Below are 22,061 nucleotides of genomic sequence, written 5' to 3'. Positions count from 1 at the left end.
TGAAATGGGATAGCTCTGTACTTTAGAGTCAGGGATAAAATAAACCATGAAGGAACATCCTGTTCAACCCCCCCAACACTCTCACACACACACACATGTACACAGCGAGTTTCTAAACCACAGAGACGACAGCTTTAGAGCTGCAGCCAGTCTTCACTCAAGTCTCTCAGACACTGACCTGAAAGCATTAATTATTCCAGTCTGGGTTTAGAGCCAGTCTAACCGGTCTTCAGTGGTTCAGAACCTGTCTGACAGAGTGAGGTGTACACATGGTTCTGAATGTATTCTGTTGGTCAAACCCAGAGACTGTACCCATCTCCAAACAGAAACTGTTCTGCTAGCATTCAGCTATGCATTCAGCTATGTTCACCCACTCACTCACTGTCTCTCTCTCTCTCTCTCTGTGTGTATTCCCTCTCTCTCCCCTCTCTCTCTCCCTCTCTCTCTCTCTCTCTCTCTCTCTCTCTCTCTCTCTGACTGGTTGAGTGCAGGCTGAGCCCTGTGGTCCAGGTTAGAAACCGGCCTTACTTCGGCGTATGAAGCATGTTAATCTCCGCATACTCTATTACTTTCCCAGCAGGTGGCGCCAGCTGTTCAGAACAGCAGTTAGGCCCTAATTTAGAACAAAAGACGGTATGAGCTCATATAATGTTACAAACAAACAGCACCTGTAAAATGTCAGTGTCTATCTTTGTAATTTCGACTGTCATCCATAAATTGTTTTGTGATCTGTGATTTTATTTTTGTCCTGGAAAGAGGTCGAGGTCAAGACCTTTGAGAGGTATTACTCTGTTTGTGAAGAGAATATGTATCCAAGTGATTTACTTGTTTTTTTTCTCAGAATTCATAGAAACCCCAGAGTGCCAGTTTCCACCATCATGCTCCTTCAGAAAGCATCCCTGAGCTCTGCTGGCTGTCAGACCTGTTCGTTACCATAGCGCTGTTCTCTCCGGGACCGGTGGTGCAGACCTCTTCACCAGCACACTCAGAACAGCAGGTCAGATTATCACCAACCAGCAGCAACAAGCACACACTGCATTTACCTTTATCCACTGATACAACTGCTTATTCACAGTCTTACCCACACACACTGCACCCAGCGGAGTATCGTGTGTATAGACCTGCTAATTTGGTTTTATAGTTTGCGTTATGCATTGTAAAATGGGAATAACCCCCCACCAGCAGCACAGCACTCTGACTGTAACAGCTCTGCATTCAGCACAGAGCAGACACACCTGCAGGGCCCCTCCCCTGACTCCACCTCCAAACTCCTCTGCTCAGAGAGATGCTCTTTGTAAAGTGCTCTGTCACGCAGCAAAAGGGCTCAAAAGGATGCACTCAAATACCCCCACCTATATATACAAGCACAAACACTTTCAAATACCCGCTCCTACATATATACAAGCACAAACACGCTCAAATACCCGCTCCTACATATGGTAGATAGAGTGGTAGATATTTTACAGGTTCCATATCACAGTTTTATCACAGACTTTTTCTGAGCTACCATATTTTACTGCAGAAATTACTCAGCCACAGCTTGAATGGAAAAAAGACACCAGAGGTTGTGGACGCAGCTTATGGTGCTGATGTTGAACGCTGATATTTTTTTATTAAAAACAAAGCTTGGAAATGCAGATCTTTTTGGAAAATACACTTTTATACTACGTCCTGACAGTTATACTGTGATATCAAAGCAAACCTGTTTCCATGCTGCAGCACAGACATTGGGGAGGAAAATGTCTTCTCTCAGTCCACCCGCAAGATGTGGGTGTGAGAGGGGCGGGGCTGTTTTACACAGGAAGTGACACGCGCTGCTGTCCATCATGATTTGTCCTTTTAAGGTAATGTTCTGCTGCAGTGGGCTGAGTTAACAGCACATTGACCGCAACAAGAGATGAGCAAACATCCTGTAAACAACTCTTCATCTTCTGACTGAAGTGATCTCACGGACACCTCACACTCACCTGTGATTGGTCAAAGCTGATGAAGCCCACCCCCTTCACAGCCAACGCCATGGGCCCACAGCAGAGAGAGAGAGAGAGAGAGAGGTAGCTCATGCTGACTGATTTTGAAATTGGTGGTGAACATGAACATGAGGCCGACTCACAGCTCAAACTGTGCTGGAGAATAACACAAAGACGGAGCTAATTTTATAAAGAGAAAACCAGCACATTGCTGTACTTACTTTTCATGACCCTGAATCCCTCTAAGGGAAAGATAGACGAGCGGGACACTGCAGAAGTTGACAGACTCACACACACCACCCATGTGCTACACACACACTGTTAGTGTGTGAACTTTTCTGTGAATAATCAGGTGAATACAGATCCACACAACTTTGCATATACAGAACATGAAATTTTACTGACTCAGATTCAGGACACTTGAATCCCAACAGCTGCTTTGACAAAAAAGTGAGTTTGATTATAAATGATAAATCATTTACATGTTTATTTCTGGTGTGGTCTGCTGTAGCACTTTGAATTTGAGGTTATGCAGTAATACCTAAACCAAGTGATTAAAATGAAAGATGTTTAACAGGAGCCCCTTTCACCATAAAGACCTAAACCTAATCAGATTAAAATTGTGAATCATTAAGTGATAACTAGAACAATGGTTTTAGATGTTTAAACATTGGTTTCAGTGTGAGGCTTAAAATGAACTGTCCTACCAGAAAGAAGCCAAAATCGTTCTTTGGAAAAATAAGTGTCTGGTGCATTGATTTCCTCAGCGCAGCACTGGGGTGTTTGTGCCTTGCAGTGTGAGCTAAAGAGCTCAGTGCAACACTAAAGCACAGAGACGCATGCTGTGGAAAACCACACAGGCAGAGTCGCACGGTTTCCAATAAGCAAAACGGCCAGACAGCCTGACCAAAGCGATGAGGTAGAACCCTGCCCTCTGCCCCCTGCCCCGGGCCTGAGCCAAAACCACCAGGGACCCGCAGGTAGCGGTACAGAGCGTGGGCGTGTGCAGAACACTGCAAATAACCACACAGCAACACAAACAAGACAAAAACTAAAGAAACCATGACGTCCACTACATACACTAACCACAGCCACATATTTCCATTGCAATAATGCACTGTGGAGATGCAGTAAACACACACACACACACACACACACACAGACACACACACACACACAGTATGCAAACACATACGCAGTAACATACACACACACACACACAGTATGCATACACATACGCAGAAACACACACACATGCACACACACACACACAGTATGCATACACATATGCAGAAACACACACACATGCGCACACACACACACACAGTATGCATACACATGCGCAAACACACACACATGCGCACACACACACACAGTATGCATACACATATGCAGAAACACACACATGCGCACACACAAACACACAGTATGCATACACATACGCAGTAACACGCACACACGCATAATCACCCATCAGGTACTGTCGGTCAGTTTCCTTTTGAATGGGACGGTTAGAATTATCATTTCTCGATGACTCAGACAACAACCATTCCAACAGACAGTCTCTGGACAAATTTAGTTCTCTGACTCTATAAAAGCATAAATAAGAGACCAAAGTGGAATGCACTTCACTAATGTGGTTTAACGCTTGCTGTGGCACTGAAGTGCGTTATGGTAGCCTGTGATTAAGGCGTCTCTCTCATACACATGCACCCTGCTTGTTTCTACCTGCAGTGTAACGGTCTCTGTGTCACATGACTGGAGGTAAATGCCAGATTATACGATCAACATTTCAATGCTTTGTGTTTGAAAGACTTGCAAAATTAGCGGACCATGCAGAGTTTGCATGAGTGTCCAGGAGAAGAGTTTTCAGACCATCCCTTGTTCAGTTAAACACTGCTAATTTTGTTTATTCAGCTTTGAGAGCTGGGGTGTTGGGCTTGATCAAAAGCCTTGTCCAGATAGCCAGATACAATCCCTACCTCACACAACAGACCAGAGATGACATCAACCACCTCCAAGCTGACCTTTATAACCCTGCTCTGTCTGATTTCATTGAATGCTCTTAAATTTTGCCTTCTTGATTATGGCATTTTATTAGCACTCTCTTTGATACATACACGTTCACATGCATTCAAAATAAAATTCTTATTAACTTATCAGCACCTTAATGCAGCTTAATGTAACACATCCTTACTGCATATGTGCTGTAATACTTACGCTCTGCTACCCCCTACTGGTAGAAAAGAGGAACATCGCCTAATAGCTTCCTTTATTGGTATCCCTGAGCTATTGCTGAAAAGATGCCCATTGTAGAACAGATGCGTTTGTTCGTGTGCCAGTGCAGAGAGGGAAATGAACAATGGAGATCTGAGGGTCATGATGGAGGGTAAGGGGGAGGTGAAGGAGCTGGGCTTGGGAGGGGGGGGTGCTGGGTTTAATGGCAGAAGGCTGCAGGTTGAAATTCCAGGTGGGACGCTGCTGTTCCACCCCTGTGTGAGGTACTGACCCAGAACAGCTGCTGTTCCACCCCTGTGTGAGGTACTGACCCAGAACGGCTGCAGCAGAATACTCAGCTCTACAGAGAGGTAACATGCAGAATGAGAGTGTCCCTCAGTGAGGCTGTGTGTGAGTGCTGTGTTCAGTTCAGTCCTGAGAGTTATAATGAGAGCTGTATATGCATGAGGTGAGTGTGGGTTTCATGCACTCAGAGGTGTTGAATACAACAGGTCAGCCTTCCTGTGAGTTTCTATCAAACACTCAGCAACTTCTTAGACTGGAGAATAACAGGAAGAGCATCAGCATTACCCTGAAGAGGTGTGAATGCTAGACCCACCCCCCATGACAACAAACCTCTTAGAGAAAGAGAAAAGGTGTTTGCTATCTGTGTAGAAGGCGCACTGTATCAGTTAAATTAAATACTGCTTGGGTAATGCTGATGTAGGCCCTGTACTGGGTGCAGGGGTTTGCAGCCTTACATTACAGAAACGGAGAGGAAAGACTGTTAGTAATACTAAGTGTTGTTCATGTGTCTGCATGCATGATCATGTATGTATATATGCATGTGTATATGTATGGAACCAGTGCCCTACATATTTATTGATATCCCTGATTGCATAAGAATAAAAAACATAAATAACCGAAAATGTGCGAGGGAGAGAAAAGGGTGTTTGCTGTCTGTGCAAGGCACTCTTTAATAGCTGTGTATGACATGCTGCTTGGGAAATGTTGGCTCAGGCGCTGTGTTTGTGCAGAGTTTAGAATGCGCTGGGTGCTCTATCCTAGAGTTTAGAATGCACTGGGCTCTATATTCTGAAGTTTAGAATGCACTGGGTTCTATATTCTGAAGTTTAGAATGCACTGGGTTCTATATTCTGAAGTTTAGAATGCACTGGGCGCTATATTCTGAAGTTTCGAATGCACTGGGCTCTATATTCTGAAGTTTCGAATGCACTGGGCTCTATATTCTGAAGTTTAGAATGCACTGGGCTCTATATTCTGAAGTTTCGAATGCCCTGGGCTCTATATTCTGAAGTTTAGAATGCACTGGGCCCTCTGCTGTACAGTTTAGAGAACAAAGAAAAAATACATCAGCCTCAGAAAAACTGAGGTGAAACTGTCTTTGTGATCAATTGATTTATGGGTAGATGAGATGGACTGATAGCTTCATCTCTACAGATTCTGTACACTCTGAGCATGTGCTTATCTGTCTTAAACTCAGATTACCCCCAATGAAATATTGTATTCTTGTATTTGCAGAAACTGCCAAGCTACGGCACACTAGATTCCTGTTCTTGTGGTTGTTGATTATTGATTAGGACACATGCATGTCACATTTAGTGGCTTTTACTGAATAATACACATACAATAAAGATCAGTACTACAATATACAAAATACAATAAAGTACTTTTTCATACTTGCACATTGGCCAAAGAACCTGCACAGGGTGATATTAGATTTTGACAGAATGCTGAGCTCTTTGCACTCCATATAACACTCCATATGCACTCCATATAACACACTCTGTTCAAAAATAAAATGCGCTTACAAGTACAAATCAATGAAAGCATTGCAAAAGCAAAGAAAATGTAGGTTGCAAATACACACAAATACACTAACCCACACACACATTTACATTCACAAATACACACGTCCCTTTTCTTCTCTCTCTCTCTTTCTCTAACTGTTTCTTTCTCCGCTCCATCCTGGTTCTGAAGTAGAGCAGTAGTATTAGGATTCCAGTCAGCATGACTCCAGTGCGGGCCACAGAGAGCCAGACCACCACACTCATCTTCTCAGTGCAGGTCTGCAGGGGGTCTGAAGGTGCTGTCAGAGACAGGAAGCGTACTGAATTACGACACTGCAGAAGCACCAGGATGTGACACTGCTTCTGATAGTATTTAATGAACTGATCTGTCCTGGAGTGCATGTGGGTACAGTATCGGCTGGTAAAGGCTACCTGAGGCTCTGGTTGAATTACACCGTGCTCACAGGTCAGTAACATGGCATGTGGTAGAACCAGCCTAAGGCAGAGAAGTTGGCAGGGCAGTTTTCTGTAGTAATGTGGATTAAGGAATATTTAATTGATACTCTTTGATCCACCTTGTAAATAAATAATTTTACACCTCTTAGCTAGTGGGATCAACTTCTAATTTTAAAATGCTGCCACTGATAAATCTGTAGTAAAAATTACTCTATTTCTGTTTAGGGATGTCCCCAGAATCTGTGCATGAATGAACACAATCCAATTTTCCACACTGGATTTCCAATGCTGTCATTGTCATTTTATGTTTTACATAAACAACATAAACCATCATTGGCACAATTTAAAATTTCAAAGAAAGTTGGATTTTATTAAGCATCCCAGTTTAGTATGTTCTGAACCTTACCTACAATAAATGCAGTACTTTCAGTGCGTGGTTTTTCATAACATGTCAGATCTGTCGGGTGCACAGAACAGACTGAGGCTTTTGAGGGCTAGTAAGGTTCCATTCCGGAATACCTAGAACCATTTCTGTTGCTCCTTCTATTTCTGATCTCATTTTAAAACCAGTGATATTTTTATTCTTTGGTTCAATTATCCCAATTCAACATTTCAGTCACAACTGAAAGATGGGATTGGTTCTATTAGAGTGAGCAGTCTGATCAAATGGCCTACAGCTCTATACAGTTTTGTATAATGCATGTGACAAAAGCATCATATTTAGTGATGGAAATGCATATGAATAGTTGCAATTCTTTTGTTCTCATAGTAAAGGCAGTTAAGTGTACCGTTGAGGTATTGATGTAGGAGTTGAGCTGGTATTCTGAGTAAAAAGCTGTGTTTACCTCTGACAGTCAGTGAGGTTCCATTGTGAAAGCTGATCAAGTCCCAGCTATTAACAGCGCAGAAATACGTCCCCACGTCCGAAGGTTCGATGCTGGAGATGCTGAGGTTGAAGCTGTGCTCATTGTGTGTCCAGTGAAATTTGGAATTATTCTGGAATCCTCCATGAGCTGTTATTTTATTCGGAAAAGATCCTGTTACCATGCAGATTGGTGGCTCCCTCTCTTTCTTCTTAAACCAGAATGATTCTATTGCTCCTGATGGCTTGAAGCACTCCAGAGTGACATTGCCTCCAAGCTGGGCTTTCTCCAAATGATGAGACGTGGAGACATTGGCTGCCACAACTTTGGAAACAAATTATACACATCAGTTTGATAACTCTGAGTAAGATATGAATCAATCACAATAAAACTCAACGATACTCTTACAGGAATTATGTTCCAACATTACCACTTAAAATACCAAATCCACAAGAGTTGTTTTGGTTAGAGTCCTAATAGTTTGTAGTCCTAAAGCAATCCTTAACATGCATTTAGGGCTGTGAATATCTAAAGGTTATAGGTGCTAATGTTGTTAGAAAGTGTGTACTTACAGCCTGTACTTACAGGTTCCAGTGAAGATGAAAGCAAGCAGGCTTGCAGTGGTAGCCATGGAGCAGGACCAGAGGAGAGACGCCTCTCAAATGCAGTGCTTTGGTGTGAATGAAGGTCATTACCTCGCCAATTGGTTTTATGGCAGGGTAAGGGGCGTGGACACTTTTCTGATTGGCCATCAGTGTTTGCCGAAGGAAATATCTCACCTGAATTGATCTCACCTGAATCTCAACCACTCCACCATGGTGGAGTGGTTGAGAAGCATGACCGGTTTGATCCGATAGAAACAAACAATGCATCAAAAATGAAACTAGAAGATGATTTTTCTTTGTCATAAACCTAACAAAAACAATCAGTTGCAGAATAACTACATCCACTTAACATATCAATTTGAATAACAGCTAAGAGCAAGAACTTTAAAATGAGCCTTTTACTAATTGTTCTCATTTGTTTGAAAAACTAAAGTATAAAACTTACTATGATTTCCTGCTTTTAAAAATATTTATTATCATTAATATAATATCATCAACCTGTACAATGTTCACAGCAGTTTGTCATACTCTATTTCTGGTGCAGGCAGTGATCACACTCGCATTCAAAACCAAGGCCCCTTCCATAGACAATGTGATTTACAACCTCTAAAAATAGAGAAAACAAAAGGAGTACATAATATCATAAGAAATATTAAGAACCTTCAGCTAGAGTGACTTACACTGGCTTCTGATTAGTGAGCATTATAGATGTTTTAACATTCAAATGCCAGGTATCAAGGGAAGTACAATCAGGACACCACATTCATGTTCTCCTTGGTCGTACTTTTCTGTGCATGGCTACACTTTGATATGCACCCATCATCCACAGAACCATGGATTCTGCAAGCGTTTCAAACACTGTGCTCCCTGGCGCTCCTTAAATACCAGCGCTTTGCTGCTGAAATACAGCAGTGTGTGACTGGTGAGGCTCAGCTTCCTGGTCTGTTTTTAATTCTAAAATATGTTTGTAGAAACGTGCCTTGTAACTACATTTTTGTATTTTCGTTCTGAAATCTTTGAACTCTATGAATTAGAATTAGAATTAAAATTAGAATGCCTTTATTGTCATTGCACGTTGTTGTACAACGAAATTTGCTGTGGAGCCCCTGAGACGGCACATTAACATTTCACACATGTACACACACACACACACACACACATACGCACGCACACACACACGGCATTGTAGATCTGCAGCTCTGAGCTTTCTTTGGAGAAATGCGCCTCATAAAAGTAAATTTTTAATAACATCTCTGCAACCAGCGTACTTGTTGCAGTTGCATTTTTGTCTGTTGAAAGTGCACCTACTCCAGAAACCCCTGTTCAGTAAAGTGACACTAATGTGGCTCTGTGGAGGCGAGAGGAGGCCACAGAGAACAACACATGACTTTTCTCATTTATTACACTTTGATATTTACTATGTTACAGGAAATTTGAACATTTACACATGATATGCAAAGAAAGTGTTCCTTTCCAAACAAAAATACAATAAAAAAGAAAAAGTTTTGGTAGGAAATAATGTTAATCATTTTTTCAGCCTGTCATGATTTTTTTCAGTTCATGTGGCCTGTACTTCATCGAATTACACAAGAAAAGCAATAATAAAATTGATTACAATATACATATTCCTGAAAGACAATGGAAACACTCAAGGACTGCATAAAACAGCATGACAGATATACAGTACAGTCTGATACACACAATAAACTTTTAATGATTTGTTTATCTGACAGTAAAAATAGGTTTACATTTGTTCCATTAGACACTCTACTCTTGGTGCATATTCCCCTCCTTTTCACTAATTAAAATACTGTATATGTTAAACCCTGTGGCTACACTGTCTACTGTTCAGCACTTCTGTAGCAGGCAGACACAAACATTTCCTGGCAAAAGATCGCTTCTGCACAAAGCTAATTTATAGTGGAGGTCCCGGTAAAGTCCTGCCTGTATGAATCAAATGAATCAATGAATCAAATATATGACGGCTGAAACAACTGATCACTTAAAAATAGTAACAGCAATAGAAAGCAAAAACACATTTCGAATGAAGTGGCTTCTTCCATCAAAAGAAATATGCTATTTTTATGCAGACAATACCATCAAAAAGTAACGAATATTTTGTGTGAGGCAAACAATGCGATCACAGCTCTGATAGAGAGCGCTGTTGTTAAAATCTACGACAGTAAAAGAGTGTAAGATGTGTTTCTGCTGGGCAGGGTCTAAAGCCAGCAGGGATGATGGGAATGGGGTCACAGCGTAGGTCCTCCAGTCTTACTCCGGTTTGCAGTAGATGATGGCGCATATCAGCAGGCCGAGGAGAAGAACTGCAGTCCTTCCAATGGAGAACCAGACCAGGACTTTAATCTGCGTGGTTCCTGCAAGAACAGAGTCAGTCATTTGTGCCACTGTCAAGCAGTGAGGCTTAACTAACTTCAATGATGTTAGTATTGGCTGTGATATTATTAATAAGTATTGTTTTTTTTCTTACTAATATTTGCATGTTTAGTGACACTAGTACCACTACATTAGCATTGTATATAAGTGACACAGAGCTGCAGATTCATGTCTACAGTGTCTTTAAGATCTGTACATTTCTTATGTTTGAACTCTTTGTATAACTCTTGGTTCAAGCTCTTGGCATTCTCTTTTGGCTGGCCTCCCCTCAAGTGCAATCAGACCCCTGCAGCTGATCCAGAATGCAGCTGCTTGCCTTCCAAAATACTCATGTCGCACCTCATTTCTCCATCTCTCTGTGTTGGCTGTCTGTTATGGCTCAGATAATATTTGGGAAAGCTCTGATTGTAGCCTACCACGCTGTAATCACGGTACTACATGCTGCTACTACTCTCACCATGACATAAACAATTATTTCTGTTAAACATCAGTAGTAGAAGTAGCAATAAAACTATGTTATTTGTGTATAACTGAACTGACCTACAAGGTCCAGCACGGTCCCATTTGCTTTAAAATCCTAATAAACAAACTGTCTGCTCAGTGCAGTCACAACAGTGAAACTCCATATACCCATGAAACCTAAAGTCCAATGTTAGCCAATTCTAAATTTTACCCATTTTAAATCAGATATTATTTAAAAAATGTTGCATTCGTCATGACCCACATTAGCACACATAATGAATTCATAATCTATTTTTATGGATCCTTACAGATGTTGGTTCTGTGGTTACATTGAACAGTCCCCTGGGCGTTTTAACCATGTGAGGTTCTACAGTGTCACTGACACTGGTGATCTGTTTCCTACCTTCAACATCCAGCGTGGTCCTGTTCCCAAACAGGATCTCCCCACAGGTGGCCACAGCACAGTAGTAAGTCCCAGCATCAGAGAGGCTGAGGTTCCTCTTGGGGAGCTTGTAGACACAGCTCTGTGTAGGAGACCCAGCCCCAGAGCTCCTCTTGCACTGATCACTGCTGTTTCCATGAGTGTAAATGACTCCTGGAGAGGACTCTCCTGAGCCCTGTCTGAACCAGTACACACTGTGTTCTCCTGCACAGGTCTCAGTGTGTATTGTACACTGCAGAGTCACAGAGTCTCCTGGCTGCAGTGGCTCAGACACGGGCTGCTGCACTACTGTCCTGCTGTTAGACTGTGAGCCTGAGAAACGAGTTTTATTATCAATGGTATATCACAGACTGCTAAAGGAACATGAGAATGCATGAGATAATGAGAAAATGTTGAATATTCATATAAAATGAATACAAATATTATACAATAAATGTTGTATATTGAAAGGCCTATACAGATTCATTTTGTCCCTATTGTCCAATCTGAATACTCAACATTTTGCTAAAGAAATGAAAGAAAAAAGTTAAATACATGTAATGAAAGAAGTAATGCTGCTTTAAATTAGCTATCAGCTTTGTTCTTCTCACTGCATCAAAGTCAAGATCAAAGAATATAGAATTTAACAATTTAATGACAGTTACTAGCAGAAAGATATATGCAAATGCTTGATGAGCGATCATTTTGAAATGAGCAATGTTAATAATTACCCTTCAGAATTAAAAAGGTTCCAGCTCCAATTTTCACCTCGATACTGTACACTGCTTCACAGTAGTATATCGCTGAATCCGATGGCTGTATCTTTGAAATGCGCAGGTTGAACATTCCCTGTTCCTTCTGTGAAGTGAAGCGCTGTGTGTCTTTAAATCCACTGTAAAAGGAGTAATTTGTTGAATGCCTGTATGATCCTACAATGTACTGAGGCTGCTGTCCAATGGTGTGCCTGAACCAGATGATGGAGCTGAAATCATCAGTGGGGTAGATGCAGGTTAGAGTCACAGTTTCTCCAACTGCAGCTGCCATTGTGACATTGGGCTGAACAACAGTGTTCGTATGTGTGGTATCTGGAGAAAGAAGGACATCACAATCAGTAATCACACTCAAACAAGCAGAGCAAAAATAAATGAGATTACACTGTAACTAGTGTTAAAATGTGTACTTACATACTTCCCCTAACACGAGGAGAGTGACACAGAGTGTGATCATGTCTGCACCTCCTGTCTCCCTGAAGCAGCTGGTATCTGCACTGTATGAATCTAACTGGAGTTACGCTTCATAGAGCCGCTATCAAAGGAGGAGGGCCCAGATCACCAGATAATCTGACTGGCTGTTTCAACAAAGAGACTGTATCCAAAATGGCAACTGACAACATTCTGTGTTCAAGAAAACACTTTGTATATCTCATTGATATTGAATATGATGGATTGATGTTAATATTATTGGTTACACTATACCTTGCATCTACTATAGAAGTATACACCACTAATTCACTGTAATATTTTGAATGTAGATTTAGGTACAGTCAGAGTACAGGCTCATATGGTGAGCAATTGTTGGGGCAACAGCATATGATGATGAAAAAAATACATGAGATTGGAAAAAATCTGTGCAAGGCAGTGATTCCTCTGGGCATTCAGAATCTTTGATTACCTCTTTAAAGTTCAGAGTTTGCAGGACATGTCTATAGACAAATTTGATTATTTGATTAAATTTGAACTTTGACAAGTTTGTTTTGAGCCAGTCTGTAGGTGCGCAGCTGAAAAGAGGCAAAGAAGAGGACTCAATGCTGGGGTGCAGATCCATCCTGTACAGGGCAGCAAGGCCTCCTGCATGCTGTGAGAGAGAGCAGCTACACAGTGCTGTTTCTATCAGAGGCAGACTGTGCTCTGGTACGAGCCAGGTCTCAGGTAGAGCCAGGGTGGTATCAACGATTCCTCATTCGGAATACATTATTATCCATGGATCAAATGTTTAGATCCTCAACCTTAACATGTATGTTTTTTTTGGTTTTAAGATGGCTGTCTGTCTTTGCAGTGTATTGGTGCATTAATGATAAAAATGACAGTGAATGATGTTTTCAGTGCAGGGGCCCTGTTTCAGACAGCTTCAAAGGTGCCCTCCTTCAGAGAGCGTGTGTTTCAAAACCACAGACACAGCGGCCTTACAGACCTTCATGAGCAGCACATTAACTCTGGCCAATGGGCTCCTGATACATTATTGTGGTGAGAAAAAAGGGTGAGACATTTGTTTTGCTTTCCATTGGTTAAAGGCTGCCCACTGAGAGACACAGCACTCAGAATCACATGCTGAACAACATGGCCACTGAAACGCAAGCACAGAGGAATATATCTTCCATGCTCTGTGCCTGTTCTCTTTAATACCTATGGGCCACTGTGACCAGGCTATTGGGGAGACTCTCATGAGTCTGAACCCATCTGCAAACAAGGACTGAAGAAGTACACTGCTGTCAGATGGGAGCCCCATAACTCCAGTTCAGTTCCACTGCCTGAGGTACAAACCCATCAAAACTGCCACGTGACCTGTGTGGGAAAAAGATGGCCTGATTTTTTTCTAGAGGGGATTGAGCCTCTGCCGTTTGGGCTGTAGAGAATTAAATATGCTTAAAGTGCTTATAGGAGAGCTGCATGTTAGGTCAAATGGCTGTTTACCATAAAACTTTCATTGGTAGCCCAGGCATTTATTTGCTTAGAACCCAGATTAGCCCTGATGCCTGTGAGAAACCAGCTACAGTTGGAGAGGTAGTTGGTCTCTTACAGTAAGTTTATGAATAGAAAAGAGAAGCCTGACTGTACCCATCATGGTTTATCTTTTATTAGAAAGAAAGTGTCGGTCATTAGAGTGACCTCAGCTCATTCTGACGGCCCAAACGTCACTTTTTCTCTTCAATGTGAGTGCTGAGTTTTTCCTTGTAGGCCTCTCGTTTCGTTTAAAATAACACCACACCTCAGCTGTTTTAGCACAACTCAACCAAAATCAGTGGGCTACCAACTGATCAAATCAAGGTTTTAACTTTTGTGGGTTTTTTTGTATCTACATCATTGGATATAGTCTTATAGTTATTTGAAAGAGAGAGAGAAGGAATGTGTGGACCTCATCAGTTTATTTTGACTTTCCCATACTTTGATGCTTTACAGATAAAGTATAGTATATACTCTGTCAAATATTTTCCTCTATGGTTGAGCAAACTGTGTCCACTGTTCATAAAAATGTTTCAAGGGACTTAAAAGAAAGTAAAAGTAAAAAAGAAAGTTGAACTGTTGTTTCACAGAGGATGGTGGCCATTGAAAAGCTGCACTGTGACATTGGAGGATTCAGCATCACTGCTGGTACTTGGTGTATTGTGTGTTGCTGAATGACGATGCAAATGTAAGATTCAACATTTTAATATCAGACAATTAAACGAAAACCTTCTGAAGTTTCAATAAAGATTAAGATAAAAAAGAGATATCTGGCTACTCTTAGAGACCTGCATTTGTTCACTAAAACGCAGTATTATCCTTGGTCAGTAAAAGGGACCAGCATTTTGTTGAGATTTGGTATTTATTAGAAGTTTTACAGTGCATGAAAAATTGAAAAATCAAAGACTCCAGAATAAGATGAACACAGATTTAGTCAGAGGGAAAATCTTTCTCTTGATTTACGAAGTGCCACGCGCAAACTTTCACATGATTTAAAAGACTCTGCAGGCACATGGGCAGCCTAAATATCTACTGACAGTGCTCGTGCTTATTTAAATTTGGCTTATCTATTGACGTAAACCCTACCGTTAGTGGTTAGGACGGCTGTAGAACCTGTAAGAATGAATGTTTAATAGATCTGAGGAAAGCTGAATATGAGTAAACTTAAGTATACCTGTATTTCCTGTAATTAAATGCATGAACTTAATTTATTTACTATTAGCAGCACAGTGAGAAAGCTTACATGTGACAATTGACTGAAACGACCCTTTTTGTCTATTTGGTAATGAAGTGACTGAGAAAATTTGCAATACATTGGCTGAAGTTTCTCCTTAATTCCATAGGTCGTAATGGTGAATTGGTATCTCCACTATTCACATCGTAAGCAGAGAATAAACTATAGGAACATCAGTGACTTTCTATAATTTTATTTTGGAAAGCTTCAAATTTTAGAAGCATTGTAGCTATGCAGCTCTGTGCATTTTTTTTTTTGGGAGAAACGTGCTGTAAATCTAACATGTGCTGTTCTTTTAAGAATGTCTGTAAAGTTTTTCTTACCAATAGCAATATTGCTTCTAATCAATAGAAATATTGATTCTAATCAATAGCAATATTGTATCCACTGAGAGGGCATTTATGCCCACAATCCTTGCTCTGTAAAGTGATCCTAATGTCGCTATGGGTGAAGGAGAGGCTGTAAAGAACAAAGGATATTTTCTCATTTATTACAGTTTGGTATTACTGCGTTACAGAAAAAAAGAACATTAACATGTGATACACAAAAGTGTTCCTTTCAAAACATAAATACAGTGAAAAATAAAGAAAACTTGTCGATTGTGCTGATTATTTTAAAGTTATTTTTCCCAATTCATGTGCCATGCATGTACATTTTGGAATTCCACAAAAAGCAATAAAATCTATTAGAATATACTTATTTGATGTATAAATACAGATACACAATGCACATTTAGTACATAAAATGAATGCTCAACTGAAAGTAAAATGTAAATTTTTCTCTATTATCTGTACAGTTCCATTAGTTTTTACAGTTTGTCAATTTATAATTTAAAAATTTAAATTTAAATTTAATTAAATTTTTTTTATAATTTTAATGTTAATAAATATTAAAATATGCTCTGCATGGGATTCCCTGTGGATGAGCTGCATGTCTATGGTGCAGATTATGGGTTTAGGAACAGTGTTGCAGATTTACACAGTGCAAAGACAAGTCACTGCGAAGCAGTCAGTCAAAATATCGTAATGGAAGTTTCTAAAAAATAAATCTCTACATGACAGCACGCATTGTGCGAGGCTCTGATCAGGGGCATTCAGCCAGATTTACTCAGATTGAGCAAAACTGGCAAAGATTGCCTGCTTCATCCCCATGTGAAATGTGTGCTTATTTCAGAAACAGAATACATTTGGCAACGAGAAGCAACCTCCAAGAGAACTGTGATGTCCCTGTTGGAGAGACTACCTGTTTCTGCTACGCCTACCTGGTAGCTGGGAGCTCTCCTGTAAATTGGTGCTGATCGCTGGCACCTGTGCTGATAGCTGGCACCTGTGCTGATAGCTGGCACCTGTGCTTGCTGCGCCTTTTTAAGGACTGGTGATCTCCAGAAAGATCTTTCCTTTCTTTCCTGCTCCTGGCGCTTTGGCTAACCTTTGTTCTGCGTTTTCCTCATTTTTTTTTTAAGCTGGCGGACGGCGTCTTTTCTCGGTTTGTTATTTTAGGTTATGTTGTAGGTTTTTTGTTTAGGAGGGAAAGACCCTGGGTCCGACACCCTATTGCAGGGTGGCCCAGACTCTCCCCTTTTCTTGCTTTGATTTGCCGTCCCGCTTGGTTTTATTGCGTTATTGTATACGATGGGAAAAAATTCCACTCTGGTTTGATGGCATATTTTTCCTTCTTATGGATTTGGGTTTTATGTCCCGGTGATCGACACCGGGGGACTTCTGTGCCGTAACACAGCCGAAGTAAGCGGGTTGAGAATCGCAGGCTGCTGAAGCGATTTTAAAACCCAGCTTTGGGTGATGTGTCCCTTGCAGCCATGAAGTCGGTGCACAAACATCCAGAATTCATAACCAGCCACAACCTCTGTTTCTGAAAAAAGCTGCAATATTTTCGTTATATATAAAATATAATCTCGTATAAACTTAAGCCAGCAAAAATGTGAATTTTGTTCCAGAATATAGCTGTGCCATTTTAAAAATTAAAGTGTGTATTTGTCAATGTAATGTATGCAGCAAAATTAGTGAATATGTTTTGAAATGGGCTAAAATGTACCTAATTTGTTACAAAACCACCATGTTCACTTTGGTTATTAATCATGGAAAAGAATGTATACACATTACGTACGCTATCCATTTCTACTGGACGTGCCTGCTCATTTTTTGATTTGGACAAATACCTTCTCTCAGTTGAATATTGAGGCAATCTGAACAGCACTGAGATCACAGCTCTGATAGAGAGCGCTGTTGTTAAAATCTACGACAGTAAGAGTGTAAGATGTGTTTCTGCTGGGCAGGGTCTAAAGCCAGCAGGGATGATGGGAATGGGGTCACAGCGTAGGTCCTCCAGTCTTACTCTGGTTTGCAGTAGATGATGGCGCATATCAGCAGGCCGAGGAGCAGAACTGCAGTCCTTCCAATGGAGAACCAGACCAGGACTTTAATCTGCGTGGTTCCTGCAAGAACAGAGTCAGTCATTTGTGCCACTGTCAAGCAGTGAGGCTTAACTAACTTCAGTGATGTTAGTATTGGCTGTGATATTACAAATAAGTGTGATGCAACAGAACACTAGTGACATGATTACTCTCACAATTACACAACCACTGCAGCATTTACATGTAAGTATGGCTAAATTTTTAGTGATTGAATTTTGGCAAGTTATCTGTAACTGCCTCAGTTTGTATGAATTTCTTGTTATGCTTAAAGAATGATGCTATGCATCATACTATTGCATTAACAGTTCTCCATTTGCAAGTACTTTTACAGTTTCACTTATTGTTATTGCTGCTGCTTTTGCTATACGACTGCAAAGCCAGTTACAATTATTGGTGTTACTGCTGCTGCCATGCTTGTGTCAGTTAGCTGACCTGTTATGTCCAGCATGGTTCCATTCCTTTCAAGAACCTTGTGAAGCTTAAATTGCATTACAAAAGCTAATGCATCCCTTCAGAGGAAACTGGAATGGTCTATTCAGTGTAGCCACCCAGCAAAAATCCCCACATCCATGATCCCTAAAACTTAAGTATTAGGCTTTTAAAATTTCAATTCAATGTTGCATAACTCATGAGATCAGACATACAGGCATGTATTCAGAATTTATACCTGTCACTATGGAGGTTACAGGTTCTACAGTGTCACTGACACTGGTGATCTGTTTCCTACCTTCAACATCCAGCGTGGTCCCGTTCCCAAACAGGATCTCCCCACAGGTGGCCACAGCACAGTAGTAAGTCCCAGCATCAGATGGACTGAGGTTCCTCTTGGGGAGCTTGTAGACACAGCTCTGTGTAGGAGACCCAGCCCCAGAGCTCCTCTCACACTGATCACTGCTGTTTCCATGGGTGTAAATGACTCCTGGAGAGGACTCTCCTGAGCCCTGTCTGAACCAGTACACACTGTGTTCTCCTGCACAGGTCTCAGTGTCTATTGTACACTGCAGAGTCACAGAGTCTCCTGGCTGCACTGGCTCAGACACGGGCTTCTGCACTACTGTCCTGCTGTGAGACTGTGAGCCTGAGAAACGAGTTTTAATTATTATCTTTAATTATTTAATTATCTTATTTGATATATCAATTGGTCACATAAATGCAAAGAAGATGGTTAAAGGAAATGGTTCATGGTTGGACAATTCAGTATGTAAACATGTCTAAGCAAAGTGATAGCATACGATTTGCGATGGAGTGATTTATTCAATTGGTGTTTACTTGTTCACATTGTTTCAACATAGCTAGTAATTATGTTCTTCAGACAAACGAATTGGATTGTCTAATTCTTGTTAATCTGTTTCATTGTCACTGCATTTATAGTTTCAAACTTTCAGATTAAATATAGTAAAATAACACAAATCAGTTTTTGCTTTTAAAGTGGCAGATATTCATAATTACCCTCCAGAACTATTAAAAAGGTTCCACCTCCAAATGTAACTTCAATCCGTTGGAGCGTTGCACAGTAATATGTTGCTGAATCCGACGGTTGTATCCTTGAAATCTGCAGGTTAAACATTCTCTCTTCTCTTTGTACAGTGAAACGTTGGGTATCATTAAAGCCATTGTAAGATAGATAATCTGTTGAAACCTTATATGTTCCTACAATGTACTGAGGCTATTGTCCAATGGTGTGCCTGAACCAGAAGATGGAGCTGAAATCATCAGTGGGGTAGATGCAGGTTAGAGTCACAGTTTCTCCAACTGCAGCTGCCATTGTGACATTGGGCTGAACAACAGTGTTCGCATGTGTGGTATCTGGAGAAAGAAGGACATCGCAATCAGTAATCACACTCAAACAAGCAGAGAAAAAATAAATGAGATTACACTGTAACTAGTGTTAAAATGTGTACTTACATACTTCCCCTAACACGATGAGAGTGACACAGAGTGTGATCATGTCTGCACCTCCTGTCTCCCTGAAGCAGCTGGTATCTGCACTGTATGAATCTAACTGGAGTTACGCTTCATAGGGCCACTATCAAAGGAGGAGGGCCCAGATCACCAGCTAATCTGATTGGCTGTTTCAACAAAGACACTGTATCAAAAATGACCACTGACAACATTCTGTGTTCCAAAAACTTTTTGGGTATCATATTAATGTTTAATATTATGCATTGATGCTAATATTATTTGTTACTGTACCTTGTTTCAGAACTATATGCCACTTACACAGGTTTAGGTTCACTCAGAGTACAGGCTCATATGGCAAGCAACTGTTGGGACGCAACTGAAATATAATCTGACACATACACAAATAGATGAGAAAATCTGTAAGGCAGTGTTTCTTCCACGAGTCTGTATGACTGATCCAAGATGTATAGAGACTTTGTGGTATTACTAACTGATTCCATGTTGTTTCTGGCAGTCACTCTGGTGTGGGGCTACATTAAATCTTTTCTTTGGGGATCAGTACAATTTGCTTTCTGAGCTCGGGAGGAAGTCTCTTCTGGCAAGAGACCAAGAAACTCTTCAGTTCAGCTGTAGTGTCCTGAAATTTGAATAACGCATTTCAACAAGTGGTGGTGTTTGTTTTTTTTTTTTTGAATAATGCTTCTCCGCTAGTTATGCTCTCTCCTATGTTAAAATGGTAATATTTCATACTTTTATTAATCCCAGTGTTTTGTCTTTATGGTTTCATGTTGTATTTGAGGAAGAGCTGTTATCTGGACTGTTCTGTACATTAGAGTCAGGATTTAAATGAATGGTAAAGGAGCATCGTGTTCAAACACACACACACACGGTGAGTTTCTAAACCACAGCTCCATAGCTGCAGCCAGTCTTTACTGTGGTGACATGCAGACCAAATGGACACAGACCTGAATAAAATAAGCAGTACATTGTGGGTTTAGAACCAGTCTTACTAGTCCTCAGTTCTGAACCCATCTGACAGAGTGAGGTGTACACAGGGTTCTGAATATATTCTGTTTGTCAAACACACAGAGGGTGAGTTTCTAAACCACAGAGACAACAGCTTTACAGCTGCAGTCAGTCTTCACTCAAGTTTCACACATACCAGAATACATTAACCATTACAGTCTGGGTTTATAACCAGTCTGACCAGTCCTCAGTGGATCTGAACCTGTCTGGGAGATTGAGGTACACACATGATTCTGAATGTATCCTGTCAGTCAAACCCAGAGACTGTACCCGTCTCCAAACAGGAACCATTCAGCTAGCTGAGGTAGTGGATTGACATTACTGAGAGACACAGTCAGTCACTCAGTTGCACACACAACCTGCACACACAGCCTCATTCTCTTTCTCTCTCACTCACTCACTCTCACGTCAGTCAGTGAATGAATGAGCCAGGTACTGAGGGAATGAAGGCAAATACCTGGGAACAATGACAAGTTTGTTTTGAGGCAGTTTGTAGGTGCGCAGCTGAAAAGAGGCAAAGAAGAAGACTCAATGCTGGGGTGCAGATCCATCCTGTACAGGGCAGCAAGGCCTCCTGCATGCTGTGAGAGAGAGCAGCTACTCAGTGCTGTTTCTATCAGAGGCAGACTGTGCTCTGGTACGAGCCAGGTCTCAGGTAGAGCCAGGTCTCAGGTAGAGTCAGGTCTCAGGTAGAGCCAGGGTGGTATCAACGATTCCTCATTCGGAATACATTATTATCCATGGATCAAATGTTTAGATCCTCAACCTTAACATGTATGTTTTTTTTGGTTTTAAGATGGCTGTCTGTCTTTGCAGTGTATTGGTGCATTAATGATAAAAATGACAGTGAATGATGTTTTCAGTGCAGGGGCCCTGTTTCAGACAGCTTCAAAGGTGCCCTCCCTCAGAGAGCGTGTGTTTCAAAACCACAGACACAGCGGCCTTACAGACCTTCATGAGCAGCACATTAACTCTGGCCAATGGGCTCCTGATACATTATTGTGGTGAGAAAAAAGGGTGAGACATTTGTTTTGCTTTCCATTGGTTAAAGGCTGCCCACTGAGAGACACAGCACTCAGAATCACATGCTGAACAACATGGCCACTGAAACGCAAGCACAGAGGAATATATCTTCCATGCTCTGTGCCTGTTCTCTTTAATACCTATGGGCCACTGTGACCAGGCTATTGGGGAGACTCTCATGAGTCTGAACCCATCTGCAAACAAGGACTGAAGAAGTACACTGCTGTCAGATGGGAGCCCCATAACTCCAGTTCAGTTCCACTGCCTGAGGTACAAACCCATCAAGACTGCCACGTGACCTGTATGGGTAAAAGATGGCCTGATTTTTTTCTAGAGGGGATTGAGCCTCTGCCCTTTGGGCTGTAGAGTCCAAAGTGCCCTTTCTTCCCAGAATGCCCATCACTTAATCATGCCCTTTTTTACATTTGAACTCCTGTCCTCAAAAAGGTCTTTCCCCTCAGACGCAGAGCAAACACCACCACCTTTATCATGGCGAATGAGTTCATTCAAGAATTAAACATGCTTAAAG

At 41.2% G+C, this 22,061-nt stretch overlaps 1 protein-coding gene across 1 annotated transcript in view; it reads right to left on the bottom strand.

Annotated features, from left to right (window-relative positions):
* Window positions 1–10,190: 10,190 nt before the first annotated feature.
* Window positions 10,191–22,061, bottom strand: part of LOC118790694 — a 36,165-nt gene continuing 24,294 nt past the window's right edge. The window contains exons 3-5 of the mRNA XM_036547687.1: window positions 11,928–12,281; window positions 11,179–11,529; window positions 10,191–10,294 (exon numbers count right to left, since the gene is read on the bottom strand). Of these exons, the coding sequence (XP_036403580.1) occupies window positions 10,191–10,294; window positions 11,179–11,529; window positions 11,928–12,281 (809 nt within the window). The remainder of the gene's footprint in view (window positions 10,295–11,178; window positions 11,530–11,927; window positions 12,282–22,061) is intronic.

Source organism: Megalops cyprinoides, chromosome 16 (genome assembly GCF_013368585.1).
Source record: "Megalops cyprinoides isolate fMegCyp1 chromosome 16, fMegCyp1.pri, whole genome shotgun sequence".
Taxonomy (NCBI): domain Eukaryota; kingdom Metazoa; phylum Chordata; class Actinopteri; order Elopiformes; family Megalopidae; genus Megalops; species Megalops cyprinoides.
This window is presented reverse-complemented; position numbering and strand designations above follow the sequence as displayed.